General features: G+C 43.0%; 1 protein-coding gene across 2 annotated transcripts in view; it reads left to right on the forward strand.

Annotated features, from left to right (window-relative positions):
- The first annotated feature begins 12712 nt into the window (after positions 1-12712).
- RAB28 (RAB28, member RAS oncogene family) overlaps positions 12713-25133 on the forward strand; it is a 58557-nt gene continuing 46136 nt past the window's right edge. Inside the window, exons 1-2 of one of the 2 annotated variants that reach the window (XM_033159690.1) lie at positions 12713-12985; positions 22794-22890. In XM_033159690.1, the coding sequence (XP_033015581.1) occupies positions 12911-12985; positions 22794-22890 (172 nt within the window). In that variant the 5' untranslated portion in view covers positions 12713-12910. The remainder of the gene's footprint in view (positions 12986-22793; positions 22891-25133) is intronic. The other variant, XM_033159691.1, reaches the window with a different exon arrangement.

Consider the following 25133-nt stretch of genomic DNA (forward strand, 5'->3'; position numbering starts at 1 on the left):
ACTCCGAATCAGGCTCGCGAGAAGATTTGGAAATAATTTGGAGGTCCCTTTTGAGAGAAGAGGAGAAAGGGGAACCCCAGACAGGCTCCTTCGCTTTCCAGTTACAACTATAGCCTTGCTGACTGTTTCCATTGCAAAAATCAGAAATTCAGCTGACCAACCTTTTTACCCCTCAGTTACTCTAATAACCTTACCGATAAGGTTTCTCTGCCTTTATTCTGCATCTGTAATTGGCGTTGATATGCCCTTCAAAGCTGTGCAAGAAAGGCAAATAGCTAACGATCTGGAATAATATTAATCCTGAGCTGCAACGGCATGACAGAATTCATGACAGAATTAGTACGATTTTAAGATAAATAAAAAACAAAACCGGGAAGAGCTTTAAAACTTCAGAAGGGCCTGTGTTTTTCGGTTTGCTTTCAAGGCCTTCGAGGTCTTCAGATGGAAGAAGCAAGCCAGACCTCGCCTCGCCAATCCAGCAAATTTCCGGTCGGCAGCCTAGGTTGCAAAGGGCGATGAAACCGCTGGAGGAAAATGGCAACAGCATCCGCAGGGCGCCCTCAGAACTCCAAAAGATTGCGATCCGCGAACCGCATGCTCCGGAGCAGACCCGTTAGGTTCCCGAGTGTGGGTTGCGCTGTGCTAGGGAGCCAAAGAATGCATCCTTACTCCCCGGTAAAGGTGGGCAGTCAGCCGCCTTCTGTAATCAGATCCGATTACATTTCCACCACAAGAAACGATGTCTAAATGGAGAAAGATTATGCTGATCTCTTTAATCTGTTTCCACACGGGATTCCAACACAATACACAGGAGAGAGACTTCCTGGGCATGGCAAATAAATTGCTTCTTGCACAGCAAGGAAGCCGGACCAGTTATGGTGCCACCACCCAACATTTTCAGGGGCACTTGGGCATTGAACTGCTTGAGCGCGCAAGCCCTTCGCGATCCGAAATCCATTTACTTGCGGGTAAACTTCACCTAAATAAGCGGCATTTCCCCTTCAAGTATATGTAATGTATTTACGAGCCAGATTCTGCCTAACCGATTTACTCTGGTGCAATCCTCCGTGTCTTTGAAAGGTCAACCCACCGAACGTCATAGACTTTCAGGATGACAGTAGGACTAGGACCCTAAATGTCCATTGTAAAGGACACCTGCCCCACCGATCTAGAGACAAGGGGCAAATAAATCAGCCCATGAATCAACGCAAGGGGGTGAGCTCCCGTTGCTCTGTCTCAGCTTCTGCCATCCCAGCTGTTTGAAAGCATACCAGTGCAAGTAGATAAATAGGTACCGCTGCAGCAGGAAGGTAAATGGTTTCCGTGCGCTCTGGTTTCGGTCAAGGTGTTTTGCTGCGCCAGAAGCGGTTTAGTCAAGCTGGCCACATGACCCGGAAAGCTGTCTGTGGACAAACGCCGACTCCCTTGGGCTGAAAGCAAGATGAGCTCCGCAACCCCACAGTCAAGTTTGTCTGGACTTAATCGTCCAGGGGTTCTTTACATTTTACCTTTACCTTAAATCATCCCATGAAACAGGGCTGATTCACACGCTTACGCTCTTTTCTTGAAGCTTGCTACATCAAGTGATAACTTGCACGTATGAACGGACCTTCTTCGCTAGTCAGAAACCACATCTAGAGCTTCCGCACCAGCTCAAACGCAGCTTTTTCTCTGTGGACCTGGTTTACACGTTCAGATGTGAGTCCCATCAGAATTCAAAGCGGAAGCGGTATTCATCACCTTCACACGAAGATAAGTCTCCATACAGCTCAGATCCCAGACGCATCATTTGTCTCGTTGCTCTCTCTGTGGGTTTGCACTCATACAGAGAAATCCGAGTGCAAAGTCCCCGGTGCCTCCTTCCATATCAGGTAGTCCGATCTTTGCATGTTTAATCGGAAACAAATCCCATTGTCTTCAATAGACGTCACCGCTGCTAAGGCTGCGCTCAAATAGAATGGGGGGGGGGGGCTGCACATGTGATTATTATTGCAGGCTTGTGGATGGGACTTGGTACATATTTAAGAATAAAAATATGGGTTCCGGATGCAATAAGGGCCCATGAGTTTTTTGGGGGGTGGTGGTATTGGTGCGTGTTAGGTGTTCAAGGCATGATGAATATCGCCTACTTTCCATGTAAATTTTTACATCTGCATTTTTAATGGGTCAGTTATAACGCTTTAAAACTATCTCATTTAATATTGCTGAAATTGCTTTAACCCAATTATATGTACACTTGGATTTTTTATTTTATTTTAAAGACATCTGAAAATCTGTAAGGAACTGATCCAAATTGATTCTTAATGAAGCTGCAAACCCGCTGGCTAATCTGGCGATGGTGGGGCGACTCTAACCCGCGTCCCCCTCTCTTTCCTAGACCCACCCCCCGTGCAATAATATTCCATTTAAATACGTTAGGATACACAAGCAGTTTTACGACGGACGCGGTAGAAACTGGTGGTCTTTGTTCCTGACACAAATGTGAACATCCATTGCGAAACCTGGAGATCCCGTCCCGAACCTGTTTTTGCTTTTTTTTTTTTTTTTTTTTTTTGCAAAAGGAAAATTAGCATCTAGAAAGAAATAATTTAAGATGAGACACAATGGCAGTTTATCATGCCTGCCTGCTGTGCACTAAGGCTCCTGTCCAAAATAGCTTACCAGGAACTGAACTCAAGGCAATTTCCGTCGGAGAGAACAGAGGCAGACTTGGTTGTCACGCCCTCGGAGACAGATGCAGGAAACTCGCGTGTTTATTTTCACAATGGTATACCGCCTTTTCTTTTTCAAAAGAGAAGCCAAGGCGGGTCACAATAAGCAGCCAAATCAAGAATAGGAAGGCCAGTTTAATACATACCCCGTAGTGCCAATAGTGTTTCTTATGGAGTCTATAGTTTTGTTTTTTAAAGTGTCATGTGTAAAACATGGTGATATTTACATTGCAAGTGGTTAACTGCAGTCACCGTGCCATATCAATAGAAATAACCTCGGAATGTTTCCGTCTGGACTCCGCGTGTTTCCAAGGTGCGCGCTGGCGCGCACGTCCCTTCCACACAGCCGCTGCGCGCAGTCACTGCGGCCAGGTCCACAACGTTCACCGTGCGGCGATTACCAAGGAGGGAGGGAAGGAAGGAGTGTATTGGAGTCTGACAGTGGGACGATTGTTTTCTCGCCTGGAGTTTGCAAGTGCTTCAAACCATCCCCGAGGCAGACTGTGCATATTTGAAGGAGGGAAGAGGCGCAAGCTTCCATAGTGCGCTTAGAGCGGAAGGCAGCCGTCGGGGAAACTGAGTCCCAAGTTCAACAGAGCGCCTTTCGAAAAGGGCTGCTTTCCGCAACCCTGTCCTCGCTGCAAACCCAGGCCCTCTTATCTGGCTAGTACGGCTTGCAATATAAAAACACAAACATACATAGCATGGTAGCAATACCCTCCCCGCAATTGCACACTGTTGAAACGTGGCTAAGGCAGGCTTGGGCGGATAACCGGAGTGGGGACTCCCCAAGGCCCTCCTGTTGCCGCCTCCTCTTCCTTTCTTGTTTTCCATGCCTTGCTATTGGGGGGAGGAAGAGAGGGATCTGCCGTGGTGTTTCATAGACGCCCCGGCGAGCACCACCGACTGAAGCAGGAGCCAAACAATAGGAGGGGTGCGGAGGGGGGAGGGGCCTGCATTTCCAGCAGGGGGCGCCTCTCCCAAGCTCCTCCTTGGGAGTTGGTGCTCGGCACCAGAACTGAGCTAGCAGCCCTTCCACGCGCACAAACCCACGCTAGCTTGCAAACGCCGCGCACAATGTTTCCTTCAGTTCAGTTCAGCAGCAGCCCTAGGTTTCTTCCCCTCTCTCTTTTGGTGCCCGTGTGCGCGCCTGGGGCTGCTGCTCTCAACGGGGAGTCAGAAACGTTTGCTGACGCAGAGTGGGAGGTAGAGAGCTCTGAAATAAATCCGCTCACAGGGCGATCCTATGCATGTCTTCTGTTGCAATAACGGGACTGACTCCCGAGCAAGGGCGTTTAGATGGAGGTCTTTTCGGAAGAGAGGTGGTGGCCGGGGCGGGGAAATCGAAGTGGCATAAAATGGAGCAGAGCCCCAGCAAGGCCGGACCACCCGTGAGACCAGATGAGGCAATTGCCTCGGGCTGCAGGATCCACCGGGGCAGCAGATCCCAAGGCCAAGTTTCCCCCCCCCCCTCTTTGTTCCTACTGCAGATATTCTCTCACTCCTCCTTCCCTGGCAGGGAGGGGATCTCATTTTGGGGTCTGCCTCAGGTCCCCAGGAAGCAGCGGCCCGTTTTCTTTGCAGCAGTTTTCTTTTCGATCAGGAGGACCGATGGGGGGAGGAGCGGCGAAAGAGAAGTGCCTTGTTCCCCCCTGCCCCCCCCCTCAAACAGCGACCGGCCGTCTCCCGGTAGCCCGGAGTGTGCCAGCTCTGACCTGCTGACAAACGGGATTTATCGTTTGTTTCTCCTACTCCTTCGCTGTGTTTTCACATTCTTTCCCGTCACGTGAGGCGCATTCCTGGCTTTAGAGGTGCCCAGGGTCTCGTAGAGGCTGCGCCAGCGAGGAAAGGTTTTCCAGCAGAATGGCCCGGCTGGGGATGCGGCTGAAGCAGAGGCGCAGCGCGATCCTAAGTGCATTTTTATTTTGCAAAAGGCCAGCAGCGCCAAGACCTACTTTGCTCAAGGGTGCTAACTCTTTCCTAGTATGTTTGCTTGCTTGGGATTGCAAAAACGAACAAAAAAATAAATAAATAGAAAAAGGCATTGTCTGGAGAGAGAGGGTGTGTGTTTAGATGGCTGATCTAACAGAAGTTAAGGCTTGCTTCTCATAAGCAGAATTCTTATTGCAGAGACAAGTAATCTAAGTTACTGCATTTGCTACATATTTTAATATAGTTCTCAAACATAAGCTCTCCCATTTTACTTGGGTAAAAGTCCTGTTGAACACAGTGGGTCTTATTCGTTAGGAATCATGCTGCTATGGCCTCAGTGGTGTAGGGATGCTTATAGATGCTAGGAGAGGATATATTTATTAGATAATATTATTCCTTCTTCATGTGTTTGAGCTCATCAGAGTGCTTCCCTTTGCAGCTTAAAAGGGAAACTTATATAGGCTAGTTTTAGCCTTTTAGTTTTAAGTAACCCAGGATGCTTTGAGGCAGACTGGATTCTCCTGGTATTTCCCCCTTTTCTCCTCCTTAAAACAATAATCACACAGACAATCTTGTAAAAGGTAAAAATAACACTTACTCACTCAGAATACTTGTTGAAGAGTAACAGATACAGCAGCTTTGTTCAGCCAGGCTTAAAATGGTAATCCAGTTACAAAGGCATATCTTAGTCTATTTTAAGATGGTTCTCACATTGTGGGAATGAGGTGAAAGAGCAAAGAGGAAGAGGAAGTTACCTGGCAGGTAAGGAGATTTTGTGTGATTGTCTCTGAGTCCTCTCTAGGAAACTTACAGGACTCTGAGCTTCAGCTCCTGTCATGTGCCTGTCTAGCAAACATGCATTGTTGGTTTGACTGCCTTGTAAATAACCCACAAGTGGAAGCTGGTGTTATTAGGGGACAGTCCCCCCCCCCCCCAGCAGAAAAGATTTATTTTGGTGAAGTCTATGAAAGCATTCCACTCTGGATATCACAAGAGACACATGGAAATGATCACACCTGCTGTTTCTCTGGCATATGTATTTTTATGAATGGTGTCCATGAGTTATGCACTCATGATTTCAGCCATCCTTGAAATGGGCTCTTAGAAGAGAGAATAGGAGAAGATGAGCACATGCTTCCATTGAAATCAACAAGACCTAAAACCACTGAACTTGCTGGCTGGGCCCATCCCATGCCCTGTTGAACTGCTTGAGGCCAGTGCTGTAAAGAAAAACATTCTCAATAGATATGCGGAGTCAATTCATATAACCAGATAATTGGAAGAGACTGGTGGTCATCTAGTCGAGAGGTTTTCAACCTTTTAGAGTCCACGGTTCCCTTGATGAACTACTTTCTTTCTGCAGCACCCCTGTGGGTCTCAGGAACCCAGTGATGGCACCCCTTGCCTGCAGAGCTGGCAGCCTCTCACCCCTTTTTGAACACCCTCCCTTGTGGACTGTTCTCTCAGCCTCCTCTCCTTTGCTCTCTCCCAGGGAGTCCTCTGGGCAGCTGCTGCCGCCCACCTTGGTCTCTTAGCTGCCTCCCCTGCCCCAAAGAGAGGTGCCTCTTCATGCCTTATGAGGAACGGCTTAGGGAGCTGGGTATGTTTAGCCTGGAGAAGAGAAGGTTAAGGGGTGATATGATAGCCATGTTCAAATATATCAAAGGATGTCATATAGAGGAGGGAGAAAGGTTGTTTTCTGCTGCTCCAGAGAAGCGGACACGGGGCAATGGATTCAAACTACAAGAAAGAAGATTCCACCTAAACATTAGGAAGAACTTCCTGACAGTGAGAGCTGTTGGACTGTGGAATTTGCTGCCAAGGAGTGTGGTGGAGTCTCCTTCTTTGGAGGTCTTTAAGTGGAGGCTTGACAGCCATCTGTCAGGAATGATTTGATGGTGTTTCCTGCTTGGCAGGGGGTTGGACTGGATGGCCCTTGTGGTCTCTTCCAACTCGTATGATTCTATGATTCTATAAGAGGATGTCCCCAGTCTTAGTGACCCAATGGAGATTGGCCAAAGGTGAACATGAGGCCAGCACCTTACCTTGGGAGGCAGCAGTGGCAGCAGAAGGTGCTGCTGGGTCTGCATGGCAGAAAGGCTCTCCTTCAGCACTGGGCATTCAGCTTCCAGGCAGGCCTTGCACACAGCAAGCACAAGAAAGGCCAGTGTGGCGTCTGCCTGCCCGGCCTCCCATTTGTGGCAGCCATGAAATAGCACCCACAAACTTTCTCTGCTGCCAATGCTGCTTTGGCAGTGGCAGAAGACAGTGTTCACCCACAGACACATTTCAGTGGTGGACAGGCAGCAGCACTTTTGGATGAAATCTAAGCTCACCTCTTCCTTCCTTCCATCAACTTCTGAGAGATGAACATTTAACTCTTAACAGAGTCAGACGTTCAAATGTGAGGAGAGTTGAACTCCTTCACTCTGTATATGGCTCATATGTGAAAGCAATCTGTCTCAGAAAAGCAAAACTCATGTCTTCTGGCAGCCTGGATGGTCTGTTGCATACTGTCACACCAATATCACTTTTGTTTCTGTAGGCCAGGGGTCAGCTGTGGGCCGATCCACTGTCCCTCAGACCTTGTGGGGGGTCGGATTATATTTTGAAAAATATATATGAATGAATTCCTATGCCCCACAAATAACCCAGAGATGCATTTTAAATAAAAGCACACATTCTACTCATGTAAAAACACGCTGATTCCCGGACCATCAGCGGGCTGGATTTAGAAGGTGATTGGGCCGGATCCGGCCCCCGGGCCTTAGTTTGCCTACCTATGCTCTAGGCCAGTGTTTTTCAACCTTTTTTGGGCAAAGGCACACTTGTTTCATGAAAAAAATCACGAGGCACACCACCATTAGAAAATGTTAAAAAAAATTAACTCTGTGCCTATATTGACTATATATAAAGTAATTTTTCAATTTTTCCCACGGCACACCAGGCAACATCTCGCGGCACACTAGTGTGCCACGGAACAGTGGTTGAAAAACACTGCTCTAGGCTATCCTTACCTGGATCTTTTCAATATTCAGATTCGCAGATTTCCATGCACGTGTAACATGTTCTTGATGTGGAATGCCACTGCCCCTCTTTTTCTGTTGGATCTATTCCTTTTGAATAAGGTCTAACTTTCAGTTGCTATATTCCAGTCATGAGGCTTCTACCACCAATTCTCAATGTGTATAACATCATTCTCCAACATTATAATCTCAGGTTCTTCCTGTTTATTTCCCATACTCTTGAGTTTTACTATGTAGATATCAGACACCATTGGGGGGGGGGGTTGCACCTTCTGGTTTCCCTGCTAAATTGCTCTGTGGTTTACTGGTCCCTGCTGCTCTCTGTGTGACCTGTTTCCTTTCCACTGCTCTAGTTATCAGGATGGGATGTTGCTTAAGGGTTGTTGCTGGGGTCAAGACTTCGATTGGGAGATGCATTACCTGTACTTCTGCTCTTACCTGGATTATGTTAGTCTGTGAGCTGTAGAGGTTTGGCAAGGTCTAAGAAGAGAAGGGAGGGGAGATGGGAGGGTGTTGTTTGGGTGAGCTCTGTGGGGAGAAGGTGGCTTTGCCAAGGAGTACTTGTGGGAGGGGTGGATTTGGTGAGGAGTAAGGGGTGCGGCAGGGCACTCCACTCACCTCCTCCGCTGGTGAGAAAAATCAGTGGTGGTGGCTTCCAGTGAGCTCTTGCCAGTGTGGTGTAGTGGTTAAGAGTGGTATGCTCGTAATCTGGGGAACCGGGTTCGCGTCTCCACTCCTCCACATGCAGCTGCTGGGTGACCTTGGGCTAGTCACACTTCTCTGAAGTCTCTCAGCCCCACTCACCTCACAGAGTGTTTGTTGTGGGGGAGGAAGGGAAAGGGGAATGTGAGCCGCTTTGAGACTCCTTCGGGTAGTGAAAAGCGGGATATCAAATCCAAACTCTTCTTCTTCTTCTTCTTCTTGCTGAAATTCTGTGAGATATCATACGCTCTGCGATATCTCATGAGATCCCACTGGAATTTGCTGACAGCCACTACCTCTTCTCGGGTGCCACTGCACAACCCAGGTAAGGGGTGGGGAGGCAAAACAGGTGGCAAAACAGGATGTGCTGTCCCTAGGGAGTGGGAAGGGGTGGTTTTGGTGAAAAGTGGGGGGAGGGGGAGGCTTTGGTGAGGGGATCGGTGTATGAAGTGAACAGGGGCACAGTGCCCAGATCAGTATATTTTCTTAAAAATGTCATGGGGTTTGTTTAACAACAAAGATTAGTTGCAACTTGCAAGCACCCCTTTAAAAAAAGAAATAAAGTCACTTTTTACTCAATAAAAACCAGAAAGTATAAGCGTGTGTGACAAAGATTTTGAACCAATGTGGATTGTACATCTCCTGCCTTGAGATATTCTAATCTTCAGGTTTCTTAAACACTGGTCTTTTGAAATTGCACAATGCACCCTAATTAAAACCTCCCTAACTTCCTAAAAGAGTAGGAAAGTCACACACATTCTTGTATCTGTTGAATCTCTATGAAATCAATGGGATTTTAAAAGTGGCTAACTTTCTGCCCATTTCACCCCTTATTAAGAAGCCCTCTCGAACAGTCTTTCTCATATTTCCTATTGAAACCATTAAATATAACCAACATGAACCAGTCAAAATTAAGGCTATTTTTTCCTCACTTTTTTCCCCAGTGGAAGAGTTTTAAATGTGCCCAATTTTTCTATTGAAATAAATGGAACTTAAATGTGTTAATAATCTGAGCTAGATGATGTTCCACATTTTTATTATTTAAAGTCAAATACTTGGTTTAACATTTTGCTTCAAAATAAACTGCAGATTCCGAAGGATATTGGCCATCTTGTAATTTTTAGGTGTGCCTTAATACCATGCAGATTTATTCCCGCCTAGAGAATTCCTAAAGTTACAATCTTTGATCTTTGTTCTCAAGAAATTGGTACCCAAGGTGCATATAAAACAGGCATTAAAGTGGCTTTCTACCTTGTGTTTCTTCATTAGCCATCTAGCTTACCACCCACCACTGCTGTGGATTTAAGGGACTCCACATAATTGAGTCTGTAAATTAACAAACAACCAGACAGCTGCAGAAACTGAGCCCTAGGTGGGACATTGGCCCTAATGTTCTCATATTAGCACATTAAACAAGCAGAAGGGGAGTTCTTAATTATGCCTTGTTTTATGGGAGCATGATAAATTCATTTTCCTGGCCTCTCTGCAGCGTCAATGGATGTGTTTGTGCCAGCGTTGAATTAACAGAGATAACAAAAAAACGGCTCCCTGGATTGGAGGATTATTCCATGTATCTGAAAAAACATCAGACGCAGGGTAGTAATGAACCTGGAGCACACCTCCGTCTGCTGTTCAGCATTCTAAGCTAGCAGTTATTCAGCATTACAAACTGACAGCTTGTAAATGTAAATTTTATTAAATGCACAGCAATAAAAATTTGTAGGTTTCTGTCACTTTGAATAAAAGGCTTGAACCTTTTAAATTATAGCTTGTACAAGCACAGGGCCAGAACCAGGCAGCATTCTTAAACTGTGGCTTTTAAAAGCCTCATTATTTACACTCACTCATGTAATATCCTTTGCAAGATCCAGATATCCATGTCTCATATCACACACAGGGATGACAGACAGCCTTGCATTTCATACCTCTTAAAAAAATATGGTAGGCCATACATAAAACTTGGCTCTCTTGGCCCCAGAGGGCCAGATAATGAAACAAAAATTTAAAGCAATCATATAACTAGTCTATTTTAGGACTGTTCTCCCTTAAACCACACATACTGGATGCTCATACATCCCTTTAGTGTGAAAAGTGGGTACAAGATTTAGGACAGGGGTGAGGAACCCGTGGCCTTTGTTCAATTTCATGTGGGTGGGAAGAACCCAGAGGGAGAGACATAGGGCCAGGGGGTGGGAGTGAGGCAGGAGGAAGTGGAATTGATGGAGCAATGGAAGGAAGGGGTAAAGTGCTCAGCAATAGAATCTCGAATTACTTTGGAGCAGTGGTTCCCAATTGGCAAAGTACTGTGCGCGCACACCCTTTTTCAAAAGCCATGCCATGAAAAATGGAAAAAATTGATACCTCTGTGGTAGTTTTTGTTATGTCCCTGGACCACCAATTGGGAACCATTCATTTAGAGAGTTAGCACACAGCTTGAAAGCTTGCTGGGAATTAAATACTTGCTGTATGAACTTGTGTGTGGAACTTTCCCTCATAATCTGTGATGTTCTCTCTGCCTCGGTAACAGGGTCAGCTAAAGTTCTATCCCAAAATCAAAACTCAGGGATCACCCTAGTGTTAGAACTTGAAAAAATAGGAAAATGTAAAGGGATGATTCCTATGAAAGTCCGGCTTCAGCTGTTGGAGCTGAATTATTTGGAAAATCTGTCTTCAGATATTAAACTGAGATGTGACGGTGGAGACTTTCTGTTCTTTTGATCTGCCTACAGATATAATTTCCTTTCCACACAGTAAATGCAATGCTCATAAAGCTTGAAGTTTTCCTCTTGGGAGCCAGAATTCTTAGCAAGAACGCAATGTGTTCTAAACCCCATTATCTCAATTTACTAAAATAACTTGTGTCACGATGAAAAATCAAGGTCATGGTCACTCATGTACCTGTCTTCCCTCTTTCTCCAGGCTCCTTTGTGTCTTATGAAATGTCCTTTCAGAAGCATGTGCAAAACACAGCAGTATCATATTTATATAGAGTGAACAGATGCGAAAGAGAAAAATAGTGATGTATGTTAATGAGTAGTGAAATAATGTGTTTGAGATGAAAGTTAAGCATTAGGCTGCAACGCTTAAGCACCCTTACTATGGAGCAACACCCTACTGAACACAATGGGACCTCTAAGTGAACAAACTTATGGTTTTACTGCATGTTGCATTGAACTTGTAGCAGTTGAATAAAACTGCTTAGGTTTGTGCTCACGTGTATATAAGAACAGCTAATCAATATTAAGCAATACTGAGAAATTCTGTTTTCAAATTAGTTTTTATTAAAGGTTTGGTTGTGTAACAAACAAACAAACAAACAAACAAACAAAGTACAAAGTAGTGTCTCTACTTTCAGTTCAGAGTCTTTTTTGCAGTTTGTTTACACTCTTGTCATATGCATTCTGAGATGGGGGGAGGATAATATTTCTTTCTATTGCTTAGTGTTTGTGCAGAGTTTTTGTGTCAGCTTCACGTGTGTCAATCCTTTATTTATATATTTATTTTTGTTGGTATTACAAGTGACTGGAGACTGGTTGGTTGCCGTGTGGTTTGTATGTGTGAGGGGAAGGGGGTTGTTGAGCCCATCTAGTCCAGCATCCTGTTCTCAGAGTGGTCAGCCAGAAGCTCCTCAAGGGAAACCAGGGAGCAGAACTTGAGCACAACAGCACTTTCCCGCGGTTCCCAGCATTTGGAAGCATTGCTGCCTCCCAACTGTGGTGGCAGGGCACAGACATCATGGCTTCAATCACCATCTCCTCCATGGATTTGTCCAACCCTCTTTTGAAGTCGTCCAGGTTGGCAGCCATTACTGATTCCTGTGGGAGTAAGTTCCACAGGCTAACCATGTACTGCCTTAAGTGCTTTCTTTTGCCTTGTCCTGAATCTTCCACCTTCCCTTCTCCGTGTCATGAGAGAGGGAGAAAATCTTTTCTCTGCCCACTTTCTCCATGTCATGCATAATTTTATAAGCAGGAGGGTGTCAAACCATGGTTTTCATAAGCGGATGTGTGTGTGTGTCAAACCATGGTTTTCCAATTTTGGAAATTGCAGGCGAAGCAACGCGCATGCTCCCCTGCTATTGGCGGACGCTCCCGACGCCCCGCCCACTCCGTCAGGTAATCGGGCTCCGCCTTCCTCTTCCCTCACGCCCTCCTGTCACCTTTCACCCTCCGCGGGCCCTTAGTTACCACGCCGGCCTTGTTACGAAGCCCAAGCCGCCGCGGCTGTCCATTCCAGGGCTCCGGATCGAACCATTCCTTTAAGGGGGGGGAGGCTCTCCAGTCCGTGCTCTCAGGCGGTGGCGGCGGTTCGCGGTTCCCGCTTCTCTGCGTCCCGCGGCGCCGCTTAACTCCCATTCCTGCGTCTTCTCCCGCGCGGCGGCCTCTCCGCGGCCGTTTCCGTCGCCTGCTCCCCCCCCTTCTCCTGCCAGGTGGTCTCGTCCAGCGTCGGCGTTAACGGAAAGCGCTGAGGGGGCCGAAGATGGCGGCGGCGGGGGCAGTGGCGGCGGCTTCGCCTCTCAGCGACTGAAGGCGCTCTATCATGTCGGACTCGGAGGAGGATTGCCCTGAGCGGCAGCTCAAGTTCGTGGTGCTGGGCGACGGCACCTCCGGCAAGGTCAGTCAGCCCGCCCGCCGAGGGAGCGAGACTCACCGTCGCCCTTCATTGCCCCCAAAGCGCCCCTTCAGACCACCCGGGAGGCCGGACCGGGCTGGTGGTTTGTGGGTGCATTTGTGTGTGTGTGTCTGTGGTCTCGCGAGGGATCCTTGCCAGCAGCTCTCCGGGCGGCCCTTCGCCCTCGCCCTTTAATAACGCCGGCCTACCTCGCAGGGTGGTTGTATAGAGATGATAGGGACCAAACGCACGAGGAGCGCTTTAAAAATAGAGGGGGGGCCGTCATGAAAGCATCAAGAGGTGTTTTCTTATTTATTTAGTTACATCGTCTGTGTTTGGGGGGTGGGGAGCGATGCTACCGGTCCCACGCCCCATGTAATTAAGAAAGCAAATAGTTTATTTTGTTTTAGCAAACATCCAATATGCACATTAAAATGATGGTAATTATAACAATAATAGTGATTTGCATTTTTCTACTCCTTCACCTTTTTAAAAAATACACAATTTCCCATAACTCCCTTAAGTTTTGTAGCAGGGATCTGTAGAGCCTTAACAAGGAATTGGGATGTTCTGAAATATATGTACTTCTCTGCATCAGACAGCAAAAACAAACAAACAAACAGGTCTTTGCAAGGGATGTCCTTCTGCGCTCTTAACAGCGGGTGAATATAATTGTTTCTAAGATCATTATAGAAAAGGCATTCCAGGAGCACATGAGTTGTACCAAGTTGCAACCGCAGACTCAATATCTTTCTTAGGAATTCTTTTATGTCGGCCCATCTTGCCTGTGTAAAGAATAAAGTAAGTAAATAAATAAGAACACCCCCCCCCCAATAAGGATCCTCTCCATGATAGGGACAGATCTGGTACCTGCCAGGGCTCCTTAAAGCAGGAGGGAGCTCAAGTGACTAAAGAAGCGCCTCCTTGCAAAAAAAAAAAATTCCCTGTAAGCAGTGCTGAATTTACGTATAAACTAAACAAGCTATAGCTTAGGGCCCTACTCTCTTGGGCCCCCAAAAAATTTAAAGGAAGAAAAACTGGAAGTACATTTCCAAAATATAAGATAAAAAACAAATAAAATAAAACCTACATACAGCAACAGTGTATCACTATTAATTTACTTATTCTTAATTGTATTTCAGTTCAACAATTACTTTGATAAAATACATATTTTGTTATGTGCAAATGGCTTCAGATGCCTATTAGGTCCATAAATTACCATATAGCATATATTCAACACAAAAAGCAGCGACAAATTGTTGTTGACAAAGGACAGCTGGACATATAAAGGGCCCCATTACCTTCAGTAGCTTAGGGCCTCATCAAACCTAAATCTGGCCCTCCCCATGAGAATATTTGCTTTTGTTATTTGCAGCTCAGGGCTCCTATATTTGGAAGAAGAACGCCCCACTGAACTCAGTGGGTATTATTATTATTATTATTATTGTTATTGTTATTACTATTTAAAAATAGGGTCATTTCAAAAATAGGATTGGGCTGGCACATGATGATTATGGGTTTTAGATTTTTAGAAAAAAAAGACATCAAAACTTTCTAGGCTTTCTATTTTAATTATTGATTACATTTATAGACCACCTTTATCTTCCAAGGAACTGAAGGAGGGGTACATAGTTTTCTTCCATTTCATCCTCACAAGAACTCTTTGAGGGAGGTTAGGCTAAGACAGTGGTTCTCAATTCTTTTTCTTGGGGGCCACACATGCAGAAAAAATTGTTTGTGCCACACCAAATTGTTTATAGATGAGAAAAACATTGGAAAATGGAAGAAACAGCAACTAGCACTGCTTGTACACAACTACTTTATAATATTATCATGGGACATCCAGAAATTATAAAGCAATACAGCTACATAAGAACATGAATCATTTCCATAATAGAATTATAAACAAGCCTCTTACCTATGTACCTTAAGTATGTATACAAACTCAACGAGATGTATGAGCTTGCTTTTGCAAGGTAATCTCAGTTATAGGATGAGAAAGTTCTCAGTATCACTTGATGCTGCTCTCATTTTTTAAAAATATATCCATTCCCCCCCCCCGTATTGTACTGAACTGTACTGTACTACATGAAAATGTTTAAACACTGGTCTTGAAAGATCTACATTGGCTCCCAGTACGTTTCTGAGCACAATTCAAAGTGTTGGTGCTGACCTTTAAAGCCCTAAATGGCCTCGGTCCAGTAGACCTGAAGGAGCGTCTCCACCCCCATCGTTCTGCCCGGACACTGAGGTCCAGTGCCGAGGGCCTTCTGGCAGTTCCCTCACTACGAGAAGCCAAATTACAGGGAACCAGACAGAGGGCTTTCTCGGTAGTGGCACCCGCCCTGTGGAACGCCCTCCCACCAGATGTCAAAGAGAAAAACAACTACCATACTTTGAGAAGACATCTGAAGGCAGCCCTGTTTAAGAGAGGCTTTTAATGTTTAATAGATTATTGCATTTTAATGTTCTGTTGGAAGCCACCCAGAGTGGCTGGGGAAACCCAGCCAGATGGGCGGGGTATAAATAAATTATTATTATTTATTAAAATGTTTATTTGAATTTTCCCGCCACACTTGCCATCCTCTCCTGCCATACCCTTTGAAAACTGCTGGACTAAGAGATGGTGACTGACCCAAGGTTATCCAGTGAGCTTCATGGCTGAGTGGGGATTCAAACCATGGTCTCCCAGGTCATAGTCCTAACTATTATGCCACACTGGCTCTGCAAATAACTCTGGTATTTCAGGATTCTGAAACAGGTGAGGAGGCATCCCTGCCCCCCACAAGCTGAAGAGCACAATTTGGGTGGTGGTGGTATTGGAGCTGGTGTGTTGGCGTCTCCTGCTCCCCTTGAGTGTTTTCAATAAAGCTTTATTATAGTAAAGCTGGGAAGGGGCCACAAAGTCAAATGCATTTGTATAGCAGTCTTTTTAAAGCTGTTAAATTCACAAAAGGTCCCAAAATGGAGATTAATATCTTTTTAAAGTCCCTAACTTGATTAAAAGTAAAAATGAGCCTAGGTAGCCTTCCAAGGGCACTAGAATGCATTTTGAACTGGACTTGAGTGGGAAATCATGGTGAGTAGTGTAGGGTAAAGGGATCCCCCGTACTACGCAAGAGCACCCAGCAATGCAGTTCTCCACACCTACCGTCTTAAGTGGAATAGCCCAGGCACAGTTTTCCATTTCATTGAGAACTAGGTGTATTACTAATATTGCATCCATTTACTTTTCAGTAGCATTCATTTAAGATGAGGAGGAGGAATAAAGTTCTGTTCTAATAAAAATGATATATCCTAGCATAAGGAGTGTGCTCCGTGTCCAGTGATGAATGATGAGGGGAAAGGGTTTAGTTGCTCTTTGGATAAGAGAGCAGTGGAGTCATATATGCAAGTAGAGCATCGTCAGGTCTGGCCCACCCATGAGGCAAGGTGAGGCAACTGCCTTAGGCGGCAGGATCCACAGGGGCAGCAGATCTGGCCTACAGCAGTGGCTAGACTTGCTCCTTGGAAACTGGATCTGCGGCCTGGAGCTGTCATCCCACCCCCAAGTTTTGCCTCCACAGTAGCCTCTTGGTGAAGAGGAGGTGCTGCTGGTCTCCTCCCACCCCTTGGGGGGGAAATGTTGGGGTCTCCTGGGCTCTGCAGCCACCCAGCATGTTTCAGAGTGAGCCCCCTTTCCTCACCACAACAGCCTTTGATTCCCACTTGAGCCATCAGGTAAGGTTTATTTGATTCCACCACCCTGTTTCATCCTGTTGTAGATCTTCATGCACCCGTCCTTCCCTGTTGTGGTGGTGCGGGCATTTTGTGGTTTGCCTCAGGTTTCAAAATGTCTTGGGCCAGCCCTGAGCATAGTGGAGGAATCAGACTCAATAGCAGAATGTAAATTTGCTGATACTGTGTCAGATTTACAGAGAGCAACTTCAATCAATCAATCAATCAATCACCTTTCTAAAGTTAAAACCATATAAATATTACAGAATATAATTTTACAAAATACAAAATTACATACAGTATTACAAACATAGCAAAAATAGTCATTAACAATAAACACCAAAAAGTACACAACCGAATTGAACAATTTCCATATAAATAACAATAAGGTATAAATAAAGATGCAAGAAATTAATATCAATATGGCAACAACCATATCCCCTCCACAAAATCCCCTCAACAATACCTCAACCCAAGAATCTGTTCAGCAGCCACAGCTTTTGCATCTGGAGTCAGTCCAGGCCCTGCCCTCGCAGGCCAGGTGGAAAAAGGCCAGCAAGGCAGGGATCAGTCTTCCCAGACTCACAGCCAAGATAGTCTCTTGCTGTATGTACCTTGCCCTAGTGCTGTGCTGCAGTTTCAGCTTACTCCAGTTATAAGCTGCCAGCTTGCCCTCTCTAACTTGTATTACAAGCCTGATTTAAAATTGTTTCTGGCCTCTTCATGTAGCTCTGAAGTATGTACCCTCCAAACCATCATAAAAAAATCATAGAGTAATTATAAGGATCGTTAAGATTGTTTTCGAAAAGTTTCTGGCTGCTCTTTCACATTTACAGATAGCCAAAATAGTTCAAAATGTGTGGCTGTAGTGCTAGAAATAGCAGGCCCTACTTGTATCATGCTTTAGTGTTCAAGTGTCTACATTTAGAAGCATGTACATTCAGGTCCAGCTTCATGACATAGCATCCTCAGGCCATGGCCCTGTGTCTTACCCCGAGTCTCTGATTAGTGCTAGGCAGTTTGGTCTGGGCACCTTCCATTTTAACTTCCCCACAGTGCTTCTGGTGCAGCATTATTCTGGGACATTATGGGAAGTTAAATAGCAACTGGGATGAACTGATATAGGTGGGGTGTGTGCCAAGACTCGCTTTGCCAAGGACACACCTCTCCTTCTTGGTCTTTATAATTGAACTGTTGTTGTTAGTGCCCCTCCTACGGTATATAATCTGTTTTAGTTTATATGTATTGTATGGTATTTTGGGGTGGATTTGTTTTCATTATATTGTATTATTTTTCTAGATGTAACCTGCCCTGGGATCTTAATGTGAAGGGTGGGTAATAAATATGATGATGATGATTATCTATGATGTTGATGATAAGAATTGCTTTGCTGGATCAGACTATCCACCTAGTCCAGTATTTTGTTTCCAACAGTGACTGGCTGAATGCTTCTTGAATCTAAAGAATGTATTTATTTTACATATTTAGTACCTCTCCCTTCAGTTCTGAAGATCTCCCAGGGTAACTTATAGTAGATCAAAAAACCCCAAACAAAAGCTTAATGGTAAATCAGCAGTAGGGAAAATCTATCACAACATTAAAACCAAAGCTGCAAAGTTTACAAAACTGGAGCTACCTGCAGACACTAAAAAGGTCTTCACGCTTGATACTGAGATTTCAAAAGTTGCTTAGGCAAGCTTATATAGGGAGAGTGTTTCAAAGGTGGGGTGCCACAACTGAAAAGACTAATCCTGGCCACTCCCTGCCTCATCCCTTAGTTATATTGTACAGAATTAGAGCAACTGCCTGTTTATCGCTGCTGATGGTAGTTCTCCACAGGCAGAGGCCTTTCTGTTTTCTGATACCTCATATCCTTTAACTAAAAATGCTGGGAACTGGATCTGGGACCATACACATATGAAGCAATGAACTATATCAGTGTGGGAAACCTGTTGCTTTCCAGATATGTACAGCCTCATGATGAGTGGCCAGGAATGATAGGACTTGTAGTCTAACATCATCTAGAGGGCCACATTTACCCCAGCCTTCAACTCTAGTGGAGAAGAGTCATGCCCTCTGTCCAGAAACAGGAGCGCTCAGCTTGATATCAATGCAGCAGTAACAAGCAGAAGATACAGCAGGCTGGGGGTTCATTACTTGTTTTTGGCAGCATTGAAGTGCATTTCTTGGATTGTGTGGCACAGTTGCTTGTAGAGTTTTTACAGTTTCTGACCATGTCTGTTCCCATTGTATTAAGAATTACCATATAATGGTTTTGAGTGTCTTACATGACATGATACACTTGACTATAATATTGTTCGCTGTATGCTTAGAATTATACTCTCCTAAACCTTTATCCCTAACTTACTTTTGAAGGAAGCCTTTATTATTTTACATTTTTTTTAGCAATTTAGTGTGTAAATTACTTTACAGCTTCCCCCCCCCCCATCCTGATGATATCCCTATATGCAAAGTGACCATACCCTATCTTTTAAGAAATGTAGGTGGCATTAGTAACTCCCAAGGTGATAAGGGCTTTGAAATTGATTGTTTCAGATTCACACCCAACACTCTTTCTGCAATTCTTACAAGAATTAAAACAATAATAATAAAAAATCCTTCCAGTAGCACCTTAGAGACCAACTAAGTTTGTTCTTGGTATGAGCTTTCGTGTGCATGCACACTTCTTCAGATATATTTATTTTGTTTTGACTATGGCAGACCAACACAGCTACCTACCTGTAACTGGTACTTATAAGAGTTGTGATTCATGTGTATGTGTCAATGTGGCCTGGTTCAAATGTAACTGGACTTCTTACCAAACTTTGGTTTGAAGAAACTTGAGTGCTTCCCTTTCTTCTTGTGTGACCGGCTGCAATTTTTTTTTTTTAGACCAGAGTTTCCCTGATGTCTGAAATTGTAGTTTTAAGGACCTTCTACAATTTGGGATTGCAAACCACGGTGGTAGTGGAATGCTTAAGTGCGTGTCCACTCAAATCATGTCTAGCTGAGTGACTCTATTGTGTCTGAACTGGACCTCTTTCTCAATTCAGGCTAGGCTATGGTTAATGAAGGTTACTAAATTTGGTTTACATGCATGATAATCAGAATGCTTGTTCAAATCATGATTTCCAATTCTGATTTGCTGTAATGACAAACAATAGTTTGAAAAAAATGGCACTAAAGTGGCAAACTGGGGAAAGAAGCAGCTATGCTTGGCAGGGGGTTGGACTGGATGGCCCTTGTGGTCTCTTCCAACTCTATGATTCTATGCACCACCAGCAAATAGTGCACAAAGGAATAAGTTATTTTGCAGAAATGTTTTTGTGAGAAACTTTCTTTCTGTAAATTCTCCTTTTCGTCTGAAAAATTAGAGGGCAAAAATTCAGTGCAGCCTTAATTGAAAACATTTGACCAGTGAACCCACTCTAGCAGGAAGGGAAATGGAATATAGGGTGCTAGTAGATTTGTCAGCCAGACTAGGCTTGTGGAGACGAGAAGGAAGTGCTGCTGTGGAATGCAAAGAAAACCACAAGGAAAAGACTAAAGAAAAGTATTTACTGGAAGTTAAGTTTGGAGAGTATAAATACATGATATGGCAAAAGAGTGGTTAGTTAGAGGATGATTAATCACCCCCTTTAATAACAGCTAATGGAATGAACAGGCTGTAGGATTAAGACAGATGTACCTGAAGTTCACATGGAAGGAATTTTAACAGTTGTACAGTATGTTGCTCTCTCTCTTTCTTCTCTTCTTCTGAGACTTAGAATCCTCAGTTTCAGCAAATCAACTAGGAATGCTGAGGGCTACTTTGGGAATCTTAAACTGTAAAAGGTCCCCATGTTTGACAACTGCGCTGAAGACCCAATAACTTGGCTGTTTCTGCTGAATACAGATTACTAGCAGCACTTCACGCCAGAGCTCTTATAGCTCTTCGCTTTCTGGGTACTATTCTGGGTGTTTGACATATAAGCATTGTTTCTTAGTCACCTGAGCCTAGAATGGGGCCTTGTTGTTGTTGTTTAGTCGTTTAGTCGTGTCCGACTCTTCATGACCCCATGGACCAGAGCACGCCAGGCACTCCTGTCTTCCACTGCCTCCCACAGTTTGGTTATTATTTTGGCTCCTGAGGCCAAGAAGAGATTTATTTATTTGTTTATGAGTACTTCTTGAGGCTTTATTTGTAATACTTAGATTCCAGTGAAAGCAAATCACCAAAGATAGTAAATCAGATATAATGGATTCATTTTTAATTCCTCATTGTTTTGTTTTGTTTTAAACTTGGCTATGTTACATATTGGTCTCTCTCTCCCCACAACCACCTGAGCTGTTGGTGTAGGGCACTTTACATTTATCAATTGCAAAGTAATAAGGCACCCATCTCCTGATTTTTCTGCTCTAAATTATTTTGCATTAGGTGGCGATCATGAAAGTTGTCCTAGAAAACTTCGCTGAGTTGTTGAAAACTTCTTGCACTTATTGGCAGATGTAAACCCAATGAGTGTGTTCATTAATGCCTCTAGAAACCTTTTAGGGAATATTGAGTTTCACACAGTGATAAAGTCAATATTTACAGTATCTCATAAATCAAGGATGGAGGATACTGTATATAACCTTTCTGAATTGGAAAAAATAAATATCCTATACAATTTCTTATTAAAATACAGGAATATTTTAAGGTAGGAATCTATTTGCAAAATGAGGGTAGTTTTGGTGATTGCTTCCTTTTTTATTCTGTCTGACATTCTCATTTTTGTAGTTTTCTCTGATGTCATACAATTTATATACTTCCTGTAAAGTTTTAAAATGCAATTTTGAAATACTGAAGTATTTTAATGTTGTTTGGAAGACATTATTCAAATCAAAACGTCAAAATAAATTTATTGTGAATATCATTTTTAATTAATAAATATATAAACATTGAAATGAATTATGATACCACTGTAAGATAGGTTATTGTTCTCAGTCAGTATGCAGCTTACAGTCTAAAATCCTTTCCCTCCCCACTTTTTTTCTAGAAAATGTATTGGGCTTAAGTTAGCAGCAACACAGTTATCAGTAAGCATATCTTTTAGGAAATGGATTCTATTCCACTGAACTTGCATTGTTTTTCTGCTAGTAATATCAATTGGAGGCCCACATATTAATAGGAAAATTGCTTCTTGTTTTCAAGGCATATCCTCTAAACTCTTGCATTTATTCATAACTTGAATATCTCCATAGCCTCTCATACATTAACATCTGCAGAAGTAGATTAGTGCTCAGAAAGTGAGAGGCAAAGTAGTCCAGTGGATAGAATTTCAAACTTGCTTTTAGGAATTCTAGATACACATCCCAGTTCTTTCATGGACTCGTTCTGTGGTCTTAGTCAAGTTGCCTTCTCTTTGCCTTGGTTCTCTTCTTGGGCTTGAACTGTATACCTTTTGGCCATGTGACAAGCTGTTTTTGCAACTCCTATCAACATCAAAAGTCATCCATGTAGGGAAGGAAACACAGGTCCAAAGCCCCCTTGGGCACATGAACTATTTGTGTGGTCTTTGAATCCTGGACAGTGTTGTTGTGAAGACAAACAACTTTCTGGAGTGCTTTGCTTGTTACAGTGCTAAGTAACTGAGGCAGGATCTGGAGTGTGGCAGAGCATATGCTTTACTTTTAGAAGATCTCTGGTTCAACTCTGCATCTACAGGAAGGGCTGGGAACAATCCCTATTTGAAACCTTGGAGAGCTACTGCCAGTCGTTGTAGATAATACTGAGCTTGATGGAGAAATTGTGTGATTTGATATAAGGCAGCATCCTATGATGTAAAGATAAATTCTTGTGCTCTCTGCTAGAGCAGCCCAGACTTCGTGTGTGTAGAAAAGGATGTACACTTTTATTCTATTGTGCTCTTTCACTTTAGACATCAGTTTTGTGTTAGAAATTCTCTAATATAGTTTTAGAACTGGTATCCTATCTGTTAACAGGAACCCCCCCCCCAAAAAAAAACAGTTGGGAAGCTCTGATTTAAAACTTGCCTAGTTTTCATTTTATTATGTTTTACTTTAGTTGTGTCTTATGAGATATCAAGTGAACTTAATATGATTCTGTTTTTAGACATCCTTAGCCACACGTTTTGCTCAAGAAGCTTTTGGGAAGCAGTACAAACAAACCATAGGACTTGACTTCTTTTTGAAAAGAATAACACTCCCAGGTAAGAGGAGATTAACATGCATAATACGAAAAAGTGTGAACAACAGTAAAGTGTTGAGAAAAGGACTGTACTCTTAAGTACATAAAAAGTTCGGAAGTTCTAAAAGTATGAACCGGCTTCAGTTACTAATACAGGATACTTACCGATGAAGGATTGTCTTTTTATATTTACATCATGTTTTGTTGTGCGTGAAATATTAGATTCTGAAGAATGTGTTTGTATGAATATGATTTTTAGATAAAATGTCCACTACTTTTACTTAGGCTGAGGGGATACATATATACTGTAACTATGGAATTGCTAGGCTGTGATATGTGAATGCTGTCTTATGCAAGGCAGCATGAAATTGCTGGCATTTAATAGACCACTAAAATTCATGGTCCCCAGGCACTCATAAAAATACAGTTTGAGCATTCAAGATGTTTCACTTCGTGATGCAAAGAAACTATTTAGATGCCAGTTGTAGTACACTGCATGGAAAACGTAAAGAAGTAATTAAAAAAGAATGACAGAATCTTAAAGTTTGTTTCTAAACAATTGGGGGGTCTAAAATGAGTTGATCATTTTAATGTAATTCAATTTGCAAGCATAAAAATATTCCATTAAATACATTTTCCCCTGGTGTGCTTAACAAACCAAAGCTGGAGAGAGCATTTTCACCATGAAACTGCAGGGAGAATTGATAATGTTGCTGCAAGATTGAACTTTTATTATTTGTGGGATGTTTCAGGAAAAGACATATGAAGCATAGTTGAATTGAACAGTGTGCAGGATTTTTGTGTGCTAAACCTCAGATGAACTTTTCTGAAAAATTATGTTAAATAAGTGCAAATCTTAGAGCTCCTGAAAAATAACTCAGAATCTGGCCTTCAGCAGAAATTTGGGAAAGTTTTCAGGACTTTTCTAGATTTACTAACATTCAAACTACATAGATTTGTTGGATGTGATATTGAATCTCAAATATGGGTGCATATTTTTTAGGAATGTAGAGAATAGTCCTGTGTTGCCCACTTGGTTCTCTAGATGTACATACAATATGTATTATATTTTCAATAGCAGAATGTGGGCCAGAAATACATTTCTTCTTATCTGCCCTTCACCACCTCCAATAATAGCTGCTAAGCTTGTGTAACATATTAAATCATTATTGAATTCTAAAAGGGGGTTGAATGCTTGGGAAAGTATTTCTTTTCCTACAATTATTTTTCTCACCAATTCTAATAAAATATTACCCACTTTCTGTATAATATCTGCATATTTCTTGTATTTGTGTTTATAAGAACACTTCAGTTGCTTTTCACAAGCTCCTCTTTGTACATGATAGCATAACTTTTTAGTTATGGATGGTAATGTTTGTCGGAGAGCCATAAGTCTTCTTGCACTCAAAATGTTTATGCCATAGAAATCCATTTTTAAAGATGAACGGAATTGTTATTTTTAAACTGCAATAACTAGAATAGCAATTTCAAAAAGAAACAATAACTGTGATTGAACTCATTAGGGGTCAGGTAACAAAACTGCAGTTTCTTGAGAGCTGTGGGATATTTTGGGTTAATATTTTTGAAGATGACCCTTTAAAGTGAAAGTATTTTAAAAGCAAACACTTATTCTGCTTCCTTTTTCATGAACCTTTGGTAATTGTTCAAGACTGAATATTGATTTCAGCTCGTATTTGGTACCTTTATTCTTGTTAGATTTGACAGGCATTTATTTTGGGTTTGGAGGGAAGAAGGTCTGATTCCAGGGACCTCTTTCCCCTCCCAATTCCAGTGCTACCACAGTTGATGGTGTCAGCCAACTGTTTTGTATGGAAGGTCCTTCTCGTACTCAGTCTATAGCTGTACGCAAAGGTCTCTGCATTGGGATAAATGTTTTTGGATTTGTGGTACATATCTTCCAGCACAAATATTGTTGAATAGTTTCACTGTAAAATGATATATTTTTAAAATTAAAACTGATTCAATTCTCTTTAAGGGAATTATGTTCCAAATAGTGGCCTGGTTCATTATATTTTATGATCCAGTTTAGTGTGTCATTTAGATGTAACCACTGTGCAGATTTCAATGCTTAAAATAGTGCATCTGTTAGTCAGAAGTTTTGCAGATAGAGCTCCTTAAGAGTCACAGTCAAAATACTTTCAGGAAGGTTGTGGGTATAAGCCAGTAAACAGGGTTTCACTGTGAAAAGGCTTTTAAAAGGCCTCAGTAAAAAAAGGGAGGACAGACGTGTTTTCAGTTCCATCT

This window comes from Lacerta agilis, chromosome 9 (assembly GCF_009819535.1).
Source record: "Lacerta agilis isolate rLacAgi1 chromosome 9, rLacAgi1.pri, whole genome shotgun sequence".
NCBI lineage: Eukaryota > Metazoa > Chordata > Lepidosauria > Squamata > Lacertidae > Lacerta > Lacerta agilis.